This window comes from Branchiostoma floridae, chromosome 6, assembly GCF_000003815.2.
Source record: "Branchiostoma floridae strain S238N-H82 chromosome 6, Bfl_VNyyK, whole genome shotgun sequence".
In the NCBI taxonomy this organism is placed as follows: Eukaryota; Metazoa; Chordata; class Leptocardii; order Amphioxiformes; family Branchiostomatidae; genus Branchiostoma; species Branchiostoma floridae.
In genome coordinates, this window is record NC_049984.1 from 23,811,544 (window position 1) to 23,825,338 (window position 13,795).

The 13,795-nt window shown below is 43.0% G+C and overlaps 1 protein-coding gene across 1 annotated transcript; it reads right to left on the reverse strand.

The window, feature by feature from the left end:
* Positions 1-420: 420 nt before the first annotated feature.
* On the reverse strand, positions 421-10,076 carry LOC118417795 (BTB/POZ domain-containing protein kctd15-like; the record flags this gene model as incomplete). Its single annotated transcript, XM_035823518.1, is given in 5 exon segments — positions 421-2,370; positions 4,167-4,319; positions 5,964-6,086; positions 7,661-7,840; positions 9,926-10,076. Coding segments are annotated over 5 exon segments (708 nt in total). The 3' UTR covers positions 421-2,223.
* Positions 10,077-13,795: the final 3,719 nt, after the last annotated feature.

Consider the following 13,795-nt stretch of genomic DNA (forward strand, 5'->3'; position numbering starts at 1 on the left):
TATCAAACCATGTCATATCGGGGGGGATTTGAGTTCTTTGTTCGAAGTTTGGAGCGTATTTCAAGAAGTTTGCTTGTCAATGATCGACGAAGAAAAGTCGAGCCGGCGCCAATGGGGGCGTTCATTCTCTGTGGGGCTGCCTCGAGTCGCCCGAGGCCCGCCGAGCCCGGCTCTACGTGCGGTACTCATCCCGTTCTCTCATTATTACTTTTGCCTGGCATCAAATCAAAGTCCGGGATTTTCTCTGGAGGAATCTTCCAACCCTCGGGGCCAGCCGGAAGAACTGAAAGGATCTCAAATAGATGTAATGAAAAGAAATACGTCAAACATTCAGATCTATATATTCAGCGCAAACTTCAATCTCGTCCAAACGCGTCAATAATACGGGTATGAAATGTGAAGGAAGACGGCGCTCGCGGGTAGGCTTATTTTTCTTTAATTTGTATTTTTCCACACATGACAAAATACACGGCGATTCGGTATTGGATCTAGGGTCATTTTGGTTCGGCGAGCTTTTTGGTACACAAGCTCGACTTCTTGGCACTTTGGCGGTACCTCGTGCGATGTTACCCGCTGGCGAGAGAGCTCTGATCGCCTTACAAATAACTTCACACGTACACTCACTGTCTCCACAAATACGCGGAGCACTTGCACTTCGAAGCTTTATCTGTATGGGCTACTCCACCTTCAAGATTCGGGGGTGACATGTCTTAGAGTTACAAGAAAAATTCAAATGCTTGGGAAAATGTTTCGTTGACTATTAAGATAAATGAATTTTATCCTAGCATAACTTCATATTCTTGGTCTCACGGCAAAAGCGCAAAGTATTAATCACTCAAAAAATGTGGTTGCGCCCCTCATGAATCCGTGAGATGGTATAGCCCAACAAGCAACATACAAATAAATACAGACTAATAGAACACTACAGGCTTACATTATGTACATATACAAATATTGCCATTATATGTCATTTTAGAATTATATCTTGACGGGTTAGTCATAAAATACTGCGAAACTTTCTTGTGGCTCATTAATTGACGGTTATCACTGAAAACATCATTGACATTTCAAAGATGACATAGTTTTAGATGTACAGAATACAACCCGAAAGTTCGTCTTTTTAGAATATTGTGAGAGGGTTTTGTACAGATTAAGTTTATACACAATACATGTGAAACAGAAATATATATCTACCATATGACAAAGTAAGAGTTATTCTACTGAAATAGCTTGGTGGCCAAACCTATGACGTCATTCATCATTCCGAGTACGCATGCGCAGCGACATGCATTGTGGGTAACAAGTCAAAGGTCATGGCCCCTAAAACATATACCTAATACGTCTGGATATTGTTATGCAAATCGAGACAATCGCCTAGGCAAAAACTGTTAACAAGTAAGTGACATTCACCTTTGACATATTACCCACAATTCATTTAGCTGCGCATGCGTATTCGGACTAGTGAACGCCCCTACTATAGCTGCTGAATTTAATTTGTTCTCTTAACGATAAAAAAGACTCTGAAGCCTCTCCGAAATCCGGCTATATCAGTGTCAGCGTATATAACCCTAGTTCATCTTTATCCGTGGAATAACCTATATTCGTTGTTCTTAAAAACGGGGTTTTAGGGATATCAAGTAAGCAGAAAGTGATTTCAAATTGCAATATCTTTAATTAAAATACTGAAGTTATTTTCAAAATATTGTACCATCCGTCGACTTGATACCCCTAAATACGCTGTTTTCGAGAACGGATATAGGTTACTCTACGGTGAACAAGGGTTAGGTTGTGTATGTCCTTTACTGCACAACATGTACACGGAGAAAGGCAAGGCCCCCACTCAACTAGACGGCGATCGCGCTACGACCGCTATACGACCTAAATTGGATTTGTGCGACCATTTATTTCATAATTGCAATATGAAAAGAGTAAAAAGAGAGCAAATCGCACAAAAGATGTGTCTTTTGAAATCTATGAACTTTGTTGAACTGTTGAGCACTCTGAACGTTCGGTCGCCGCCCTAGTGGAATGGTGTTTTTTTAGTCCATTTGACATTCGATCAAAATTTACTACAACGAATGTTTTGAAATGTACATATAGCAACTCGTTAAAACTTATTAGGAATTTCCATATTCAAGGGTGACTGAGCTATTTTTGGACAGGAATTTTGAGAATGGTTTTGTCACTCCCCGCGGATATTCTCTCACGTTTAGGCGGTTTGTATCAGTCTTCGATGGGCTCTTCCTTTATTTTGACAGGGGGGACTCTCCGTTCACGGAACAGCACGTACTCGCTGAACTGGGAGTTCTCGACACCCCCTCCGCACGATGCACGAATCCTCAGTCCATTCTGCAACATCCTCTGCAACACCTGAAAAACAGAAGTTCAAAACTTTCATAACAGAATTCTTAGAACACAAACACCCAAGGTCAAGAACATAAAGGTTACACAACACAACACATACACATTGAGTCACCGGGATAAACCAAGAACCAACGACACAAAACAAGATTTCTTCGCGAGAGGAATTAAAGAAGCCATCAGGGCTTTACAGCCATCTGTCAACAGAGACGGGGGGCGCCATAGGTTTTTCTGCAACTTAACGGTGCACACCCCAGTTCTTTAGCGCCCGGGTTCCGTGGTGGTGCGCGACAAAAAAGTGACGAAAGGGTTTAAGTTTGTGTTTACATTTCTCGTTATCTGCTGCGAAATTACATTAGATGCTAATATGGCTGAAAAGCGTATAGGAAGTGGGAAGAATCAGAACTCAGTTGTTCTTGTAGCTGAAGGAATATTCTCACCCCATATACAGTTAACGTTATTTTGCTTCAGGATAATTCCCTGGAAGAGATGGTCACCAGTCTTGGAAGTGTGCAACCTCCAATTGAAACCCGGAATAAACTGGGGTGTGCCCCCTTTTGATCCACTGCTCGTGTTCTATCTGCATAACGTGACGTCACAGTAACAGTAGATTGTCCATTCCTTGATAAAGACTGAAGTTTGACAGTCGAAAATTTGAGTCCAATTTTGGGTGCTGATTACTGAAGTTAAACACTAATCCAGAATGAGTTCTACCAACACAAATTTGAACTTGATGAGTAGGTCTCTAAAATAGACTAATAATTTTGAAGAAGACAAATAAAATATAATAATTACTCATCATATTTTAGGTTCGATAAGGGCACTATGCAAAAATAGGTATACGTAGATATATGAAAATACTTCTTTGTTATTATAACAGATACCGAAATCGTATGACAGTACTTTTTGTTCCATCATTCTTAGTTCACCTTTATCCGTGGGTAACCTATATCCGCTGAATTTAAAAAAAGCATATTTAGGACCATCAAGTCGACGGACGGTGGTTTCAAACTGCAATATTCTAAAAAAAACTGCAATTTGAACCCACCGATCGACGACTTGATATCCCTTAATACCCCGTTTTGAAACGAACGAATATAGGTTACCCCGTGGATAAAGGTGAACTAGCGCTAAAGCTCCCAGCTTGTTATTTTCGTACTCAATAGCTCTAATAAACATGAGCATACTAAGGCACGTTTTGCGGTGTAACTAGCGGGTGGTTGGGGCCAGGATTCCCCTGCAGCTAGCCTGGTTTGGCATCGGGCCCTCTCTCATCATATGCACCCTGTCACCTCCGCTTGACAACCGCTGCAGGCTACCATGCCAACACGTCTGGATTTCTTCCACTTTGCTGCCAATGTAACCTCGTCTTTGGAAGCCTTTCTCTAAATCTGTATCCTAAGCATTTGCCAAAATACGGAATGGCAACTTGTTGGCCAACCGTACTATGCCAACCTGACATTGCTGCTTAGATTCTAAAAAGATTGAAATATCGATATGAATATCAATGTGATATCTACTCAGAAGGTTTACATTTTGCTCAGCATACAATGGTAAACCAACTTTATTTTTTCCGGGAGAGGGGAATTAAAAATGTATCAAACTCAAACTTTCGTACATTCACGGATGAACAGAAAGCCACTTTTCTCTTAAAATCGCAGAACTCACAAATTGTAGGAAAAAGAGTGACTTTTCAACATCATCATCGTCGTCTCTTATATGCTACTACTATGTTCTAGCAATAAGCCTATGGGCGTGCACTTGCAAATACTAGTATTTTAGTAGTAAACTTTTTTGTGACTCACTTGCACGAAATTGAGACTGCAAAATCCGTTGAGCGGAAACCTGATGACCTGGTGTGCGTCATGGTTCCATCCCGCGTGCGCAGAGTTGCACACAGCACCACTGACCTCCGGAAACAGTTCCTCAATCAACGCTCTCTCCCCGCTGACACACACCTTCAAAAAACAATAACGTTTGTTTGTTTGTTTGTTTATTGTTTATTTTCAGGCACTGTGGTCCATAAAGACGAGCGATGTGTTTCCACACAAAAAAAAACACGTTTTTGTAAGTAGATGGCATGAGATGTTATTTTTTAATCGCGACGGAAGGACCACATTGTTTACAGAATTCATACCATGACGTACTTAATAGAACTTAAGTACGTTCATGGTTCCGAGTACGCGTGCGCAGTGATATCAAAGAAGATGAAGGCCCCTGAGACATCACGTCTGAAAATACAGACAGTTAAAATGACATTGAAGGACTGTTTACAAGTCAGTAGCCTGGATACCATACCCCAACCTCAAAATACGAGGGGCGTTCAATAAGTAATATCTCTGACTCATTTCCCATAGCAGGAGATTAATTAAACTTGGCACAGTTATTAGTCTTTCTCTCCATAGGAATCAGCCAGAGTTATGCATTTCTCCCATCGTTTGATGCAGCTCTGAACACCGTTTTTGTAGGACGCCCCAGGTTGGTCCTGCAACAGATGCCTCATCAATGGCAGAAGAGGGACGACCAGGTCTGGGAGCTGTTTCCACAGACTTCCGGCCATGTTTGAATTCACGATGCCAGCGTTTTACAAGGTCATATGATGGGGCATCATCATCATAAGTTTCTTTCATTTCATCAAAAGTCTCCTTTGGTGTGCGTCCTTTCAAATACAAAAACCGGATCACTGCGCGACACTCAACTGGCTCCATTTCACACCTGGTCCATTTCACACCTAACTCAGTTCAAACACCAGTAAATCAGAAACCACAATTAGTTCAGAGCTTTTTTTGCAACATAAATTATAGAGATATGAATCATTACACATACAAAATTTCATTTAGATCAGACAACTGGAAGTGGGTCAGAGTTATTACTTATTGAACGCCCCTCGTATATCTTTCGTGTTGGGGTCTGGCAGGATGGCTGTAGAAAGGTTCTCGAAGGCCCTTGATCAGAGGGAGGAGAACCTAGGATTGATGACCACTCACACCACAGGTAGCCAGCTACAACACACCACAGTTGGTCAGCAGGCTATCACAGTAGCGAATCAGGTACTTAGTGGTCACTGTTATGGATTCAAAAAATACAGTTGGGGTTCTTTAGCCAATCATGGTAGGGTGTAATTACCTCCTGCTGATCCTGCTACTGTTCTATTGGTGGAGTTTTTTTTGCCCACTAGAAGGGGCAAAATTGAGACGAGTTCCTATGTCATCCTGCCAGACCCCTGCACGATAGATACTTGAGATCGGGCTGGGGTTTGGTAACCAGGCTAACAGGCTAAGTCAGGGGCCTTTACCTTTGACATGTTACCCACAATTCCTGTCACTGCACGTGCGCACTCAGAACAGTGAACGTAATAATCGTAATCATCGCAGAGATGTAGGCGGATAGTTTCCTTTATAATAATGTTGGTGATAAAGGTGATGATTCTGTTGATGATTAGAATGATGATGAAAATGACCATGATAAGAATGCCGGTGACGGCGATGATTTTGATATTGGTGTTGATGAACGATGATGAAAAGAATGATAAACTAAGATGAGAGAATATAACATACGTCTTATTGTGGAGTAAAATCCCTTTAACTGATGACGTCACTCACCCTTTCGCCGAGCTCGGGACTGACGTGTACCACGATGACGTCACAGATCTTGTTGTAGTATTTCCCTTCCCGCCATTTCTCCAGGTCGGCGACCAGAGGATGGATCTCGAAAAACCGTGCCTCCTACGGAAAGAACGGACAAGGTGTTAGATGAATAGAAGGCCATTTCACAAAAAGTCTGAAACTAAGCCAGCTCCTGCAGTTAAAAACAAAAGCCGCTAGGAGCCCAAAACTTACACCACGTACTCCCTGTCTCAAGCGCTGTCTACAATTCAAAACTGACGACCACTAAGTTCCACTGTAGTGCCGTAACTTTAATCATTCTGAGGTCTTCTCAAAACCTACCCACATACTAATATAAGCAGTTAGACTGGTCTTCTACACACACACACACACACACACACACACACACACACACACTCTCTCTCTTTATAATGTTTACAACCCAAGAGAAATGCTTAATTTAAAATAAAGTGTAAATAAAAAGAAATACACGAACCCTTAAAGCCTTAATTGTGAGCCCTTACCGCTAAAAAAAACTTTAATACTTCGTAGTAGAAATCTAAGAAAGGTCTAATCATTAACTCAACATCGTTGACACCCATTGCAACAAGCATTGTTTCTTTGCATCGTTCCATTTTCACACACAAATGAAGCAAAAGAAGATTGAAACAACATAACGTTTGCTCATCTTTATCCGTGGGGTAACCTATATCCGTTTTTTAAATAGGGTTCTTAGAAATATAACGTCAAAGCAAGACGCGTAAAGTTGTTTTGAAAAATGCAACATTTTGAAAATACTGCAATTGAAATCAACATCCGTCGACTTGAATTCCCTAAATACCCCGTTTCTACAAACAACGGATATAGGTTACCCTACAGATAAAGGTGAACAAACGTTAACAAAAACTGTACCAACAAAACTGCGAATTCGGTTGGATCTGAAAGACCTCAATAACAAGAGTGCCAGAAATCATTTTCAGCAAAGATGTATCGACAAGACGTCAGTGAATATTGATCAACTCTTCTCTCCCAGACAGCTCGTGCACTCTGGGGGTAAAGCCTGGCTGACTTCTTGTCCATACGTCTATAGACGTCCCAAAAATCATGGCCCGAATAATCATTATAGCCTACACTAGGGGTAGGTACAGGTACGTATACCGGTAAAAAAAAAAAAACGTTTTGTCTTATTGGATGTTGAGTAGATTTTGGTCCCTCTGGCGGCTTGTTATGGTACTGCAGTAGAACGTGTTCTGGTCGTGATTTTTGCATAGTAGATAGCTCTTCGCGTAGAGAGTAAGTTTGGACCCCCTAGTGCCATTTTCTGAAGTGCAGGGACCGGTTTAGTTCGACACTTTGAAGAGGTTGGCAGATCATCATGATTTTTGTACGTAGATAGCCTGAGTTATGACTTATTATGACACTAGTTGTTATGCAAATTAACAGCTAATTTACATAAACATTGTTTCTGTATTCAACAACCTTTTACAGGGAAACTAAATACATGACAGTGTCAAACTCCCACGCTCTATTTTCTCTCGACCGCGAAATAAAATCCCAGCGAATATTTCCGATTTTACAGTAATCCATGCACGACAGTTTCATCCTCCCACAGTCTCTTTTCTCTCTTCTGCGAAATAAAATCCCCGCGAACATTTCCCATCTTACGGTAGATAAAAAGTTAGCTTTTCCCGTACCTCGTAAAGGTTGTCGAACGTGCCGAAGTCGTCCGGCAGCAGGAGCTTGCCCGTGCGGAGGTAGTTGAGGATGAAGCCGAACATCTCTCCGTCACGGTCGATGAAGTAGTGCTGTTTCAGGCTGTCCAACACGATCGGCTCGCTACCGTTAAACAACCGGCCAAGACGGGACTCCGGGTACTGAAATATGTACGAACACACGTGCACGTTAAGCTAGAGGCACAACCCGCCGTACGTGCAAATACGTGCTATCTACGTGCCAAAACGTGGGCAATCTTATTGGGATCCATGCGGCACTGTGGGGTTCGTAGATGACTTAACGAATTTGAAAGATAAAGAACGAATTTTTCTTCCGTTTTGTGAATTTTTTTGTCTTCTAAGTCATACTATTACCTTGGTGTGTTGTAGAGAGAGAGAGAGAGAGAGAGAGAGAGAAATAGGACGTGTAAGTGGTTGTACCTTGGCGGCGTGTGATAAGAGAGAGAGAGAGAGAGAGAGAGAGAGAGAGAGAGGAGGTAAAACCTTGGCGTGTGGAAAGAGAGAGAGAAAGAGAGAGAGAAAGAAAGAGAGAGAGTGTGCGTGAGAGTAAGAGAGAAATGTAATTAGTTATACCTTGACGAGTGTAGAAAGAGTGAGAGAAAAGTGGTGTAGATGTTTGTACATTGGTGTGTTGAAAAAGAGAGAGAGGGTGAAATAGGAGGTGTATGTTGTTGTACTTTGGCATGTAAAGAAAGAGATAGAGAGAGAGAGAGAGAGGCGGTGTAATCTTGACGAGTCGACAGAAAGATAGAGAGAGAGAGAGAGAGAGATGGTGTAATTAAGTGGTTGAACCTTGGCGAGTGAAGAACGAGAAGCGGTGTAACTGTCCGAACTTGACGAGTCTCGGTGGGGAGGGATAGAGAGAAGACGTCCATAAAGAGCATAGGGGAGATCTAAATGATCCTAACTTGGCTAGCTAGCGTGGCAAGAGAGAGGGGCTTGTATAGCCTCCAAGTCTTCACTACTAGGTTACGGGAATCGTAGAATTCGGGGGGAAAAAACAGGCAATTGGCCATTCCTTAAAGGGAGGATGTGTAGATGTACCCGTACCTTAGCGAGTGTAGATAGGGAGGATATATAGATGTGTAGTACCCGTACCTTAGCGAGTGTAGACAGGGAGGATGTGTAGATGTACCCGTACCTTAGCGAGTGAGGACAGGGGGGATGTGTAGATGTACCCGTACCTTAGCGAGTGTAGACAGGGAGGATGTGTAGATGTACCCGTACCTTAGCGAGTGTAGATAGGGAGGATGTGTAGATGTACCCGTACCTTAGCGAATGTAGACAGGGAGGATGCGTAGATGTACCCGTACCTTAGCGAGTGTAGACAGGAAGGATGTGAAGATGTACCCGTACCTTAGCGAGTGTAGACAGGAAGGATGTGTAGATGTCTAGTACCCGTATCTTAGCGAGTGTAGACAGGGAAGAATGTGTAGATGTGCCCGTACCTTAGCGAGTGTAGATGGGGAGGATGTGTAGATGTACCCGTACCTTAGCGAGTGTAGATGGGGAGGATGTGTAGATGTACCCGAACCTTAGTGAGTTAGTGTGGACAGGGAGGATGTGTAGATGTACCCGTACCTTAGCGAGTGTAGATAAGGAGGATGTGTAGATGTACCCGTACCTTAGCGAATGTAGACAGGGAGGATGCGTAGATGTACCCGTACCTTAGCGAGTGTAGACAGGGAAGATGTGTAGATGTCCCGTACCTTAGCCAGTGTAGACATGGAGGATGTGTAGATGTGCCCGTACCTTAGCGAGTGTAGACAAGGAGGATGTGTAGATGTGCCCGTACCTTAACGAGTGTAGACAGGGAGGATGTGTAGATGTGCCCGTACCTTAGCGAGTGTAGACAGGGAGGATGTGTAGATGTGCCCGTACCTTAGCGAGTGTAGACAGGGAGGATGTGTAGATGTATCCGTACCTTAGCGAGTGTAGATAGGGAGGATGTGTAGATGTGCCCGTACTTTAGCGAGTGTAGATAGGGAGGATGTGTAGATGTACCCGAGTGTAGATAGGGAGGATGTGTAGATGTGTAGTATCCGTACCTTAGCGACTGTGAACAGGGAGGGTGTGTAGATGTGTAGTATCCATACCTTAGCGAGTGTAGACAGGGAGGATGTGTAGATTTACCCGTACCTTAGCGAGTGTAGATAGGGAAGATGTGTAGATGTACCCGTACCTTAGCGAGTGTAGATTAGGGAAGATGTGTAGATGTATCCGTACCTTAGCGAGTGTAGACAGGGAGGATGTATAGATGTGCCCTCCCACGTCGATGTGGACGGGTGCCTTCTCCCGACAGGGGGACGCCACCCTGGGGATGCCCGTCATCACAACCTGAACCCCGTTAGTCTCCGTGGTGACGGCTGGCACGGACCTGAAGGCGGTACACAATCATTTGTTAGCTTAGAAGTTATTTTTAAGCTAAGGGCGCAACCCGCGGTACGTGCAAATACGTGCTGTCTACGTTCCAAAACGTGGGCAATCGTTTGGGATCCGCAAGTGGTAAGTATCGCCTACGGACGTAGGGAATCCGACGGATTTAGGGCACGCAGACACGCCGTAGAACTTTACATGCAGGCAAAACTTTGTTTGCCATCGGGCTGTGGATAAGAACTCCATACGGGTCTCATACGGTCTTGAAAATATACGCACGTGTAGACCAACCATAACATATTTAGGCGGAAATGCAGTCGGCGAAGATGAGGCGAAGCTTTAGCCTAAAGTCCAGCAGCCTTCTTAGCTTTGGTCCGCTACCGAAAGTCGCGTAGCTACCCGAACTTTTAGGGTAGCGATCTTTGGGAGTGCACCAAAACTAACAAGGCTGGACTCCAGGCTAGCAATGCTTTACTCCAGGCTAGCAATGCTTGAATCCATGTTAGCGAGTTTGGCGTTTTGACAATGTCTCCTGTTGATATGCGACCCTGTCACTAGTCCATTTGGCAGCAAAGCACGCCGAACACCCCTGCTCTTCTACATAGGTGTGTTGGGTACTTTTACGTGCAGACATTTGGTGCTTGAGGCTAAAGCCAGCAACCACCCTCCCCACCCACGTAGCCACCGACGATGTCTCCCTCCTAGTGTAATGCGACATTGTCACAACTTCATTTTTCAGCAAAGCACACCGGACACCGGACATCCTTGCTCTCTTCAGGTCATTTTACGTGCAGATTGCAGAATGTTGATGTGCCTGAGTCTAACGACTGAGCCCCCACCCCCCCACCTCCCATAGCCAATGGCTTTTCGTCCCCATCCGAAAGGATATAGTTTAACAGCCTGCGCTGTGCCCGAGCGGGGCTAGAACCTAGTAATAGACATATGATTTCCAATAGACAGAATGTAGTGGTGACGGTAGCGCTTTTCCGCAAACCCGGAGGTTCATCACAAGGCATTGTGGGTAAGGGGATGATGTCTGCCATCTGAATGCCTCGTTTGAATTTGGCGTCGTGTGTGGCGTAATTGGTAGAGCGTTCGGCTCGGAATCTAGAGGTCCCGAGTTCGATACCCACCGTACCGTGCTCCCGACGCTGTGCCCTTGGGACACACTTAACACGAACTTCGTCACTTCACCCAGGTGTAAAAAAAATGGGTACCTGACTTCGGTCGGGGAGGTAAAGACTACCTTTACCTTCTATCTGCACTGTGTATGCGGCACTGTTGTTATAAGTTACTAACTTGAGTGCAGTGCCACATTGTCTCCGTCTATAAAAAAAATCGAAAAAAATGACTCTTTTAGATTCTTAGAACAGTCCTCTAGACTTTATGACGACTTATGAAGCCTTAAGAGGGCTTATGATAGAAATCGGATGAAAGCACGACACAAAACCTATCTTGTTTGTCCTATTTGTCTGGCACGGTATTAACAGATAACAGTTTCCGCTTGTTTTGAGTCATACAATATACGTAATTCGCCAATCATCTTCTTCTGGGAGTCTCTAGATAGCTTTGCTATCATGTCATTTGTAAGGAAAAAGTATTGTTTCTGATTAGGCCATTTTGACTTGATTATATGGATGACATCCGCGCGCGCGTCAATTTTGGGCCGTTTGCAAAAAGAAAGGTTTTCAACCATACAGTAAATTGTATAAAGCAGCTGAAAAATGAGCAAATATATGCTGTAGATTGCAATAAAAAAAATCGGAAAATGCTGCTAAGGTCATGGAATATCAAAGTCAATTCCAAGGTCAAAGAAGAAGAACAAAGTGGGATAATCTATTGTTCGGTATACAAAGAAATTTTTTCTTGGCCAAACTTTTTTCATTCGCACACTCACATCGGTTTGGGGTTCCCACAGGATGTTATCCATACAATTAAATTAATATGGCCTTACAGTCTTTGAAAATAGAGTCGGTATACAAATAGTTTCTTTTTCTTTCCCCTTTCTCTTAAACTTTGTCGGAAATGATCCAACATATACAGTTTGACAATGCGAAACTGCAATACATCTGGACATTGGTATTTTCAGCATCATATTTTTATTGTACTACTTTTATGCGGGGCCTCGACATAAAGGCGACATAGGATCAAGAAGTTTGTTTACATCACGTTTTCTATTGCAATAAAAATGAGGCAAACATGTTGAAAAATGATTCTACAACGTTTTTATCACTCAGATGTCTTCTCGAAAATTTTATGTCCCTTGCTAGCGTTAGACCCCCCAAAAGGCAAGGGTCAGCATGTTTTTGCGAGGTTTATCCGTCGAATCAGAAAAACATTTTTTTCCGAGACTTTTTAGAAGTTGCGACGTGTATGTTTTAGGCGCAAATAGACTTATGATTTGCAATACCTAATGTATGATTACATATGTGAGAAATGATGAAATTCATTCTAACTCGCATGGTCCATCATGATATGATGTTCAAATCAAATGGCAAAGTTTAACTTACTTTTGCTTGGTTGCTGTGTTTATTGGAAATGTACAGGTGTAACAATCCAAAAGATATCCCTGGACATAATGTACTGGGTATATAAAACCAAGGGGTACATATTGGCCCGTTACACCGGAATGTTCAAATAAAAGACAGTAGTGAAGATAGGGGCATTACGTGGGGATAAAGGCATATCTATATTTATGTCCATGGCTCATTCCCATACTTGACACTGAACCACATTTCTTTGAAAACTCACCCGGTTTTGTCCGACACTATCCGCTCAGACTGGTAAAACCCTAAGACGTAGCTTAAAACTCATCTTTGATCCAAAGTGGCGGGGATTCAAATAATTGGCATGTAAAGCATGTGATTTAGATCAAAAGACACGGTTCTTATAGGCCTGCCAAACGCCTCGGGATGCTTTAATCCAGTTGTTGGTCTCAGAGTTCAACCTCCGTTCAAGAGATTATGAAAATGGGGGAGGGGGGCAGGGGATTGGGGTCACTGACCTCTGTAGCTTTGTACGACCTTCATGCCGATGTTTTGTACGAGGAATTAGTACAGTAAGACTTGCGATCTCTTCTTATGATAATCAACATTCTTAAGGTGCCCTCTCACTGCACTTGTGTCAAGCTTGCGTCACTGCGGGGTTCGAAAGGTACTCAACGAATTTTAGAGATAAAGAAGGAATTTTCGTACTTTTTGTGTATTTTGTCGTCTTCTAAGTCATACTTTTACGTATTACGCAATATCTAAATTCTGCACAAAAAAATCGGAGAAAATAACAAAACAATGACGCAGTGAATGAACCCCGCAGTGACGCAAGCTTGACGCAAGTGCAGTGAGTTTTTGTAACTCAGTACGGTTGATCTTGGGGGAAGGGGGCAGAGGCGAGTTATATAGCGTTAATGCACACTCATCTTCGGTATCGAAATTGTCTACGAAATTCAAGGACAGCAAAAATTAACCGGCCATTTTTACAACAGGTAACTACACAAACACATACATATACACATACACATACACATACACATACATATACACATACACATACACATACACATACACACACACATACACATACACATACACACACACATACACATACACATACACATACACATACACATACACATACACATACACATACACATACATATACACATACACATACACATACACATACACATACACATACACATACACACACACATACACATACACA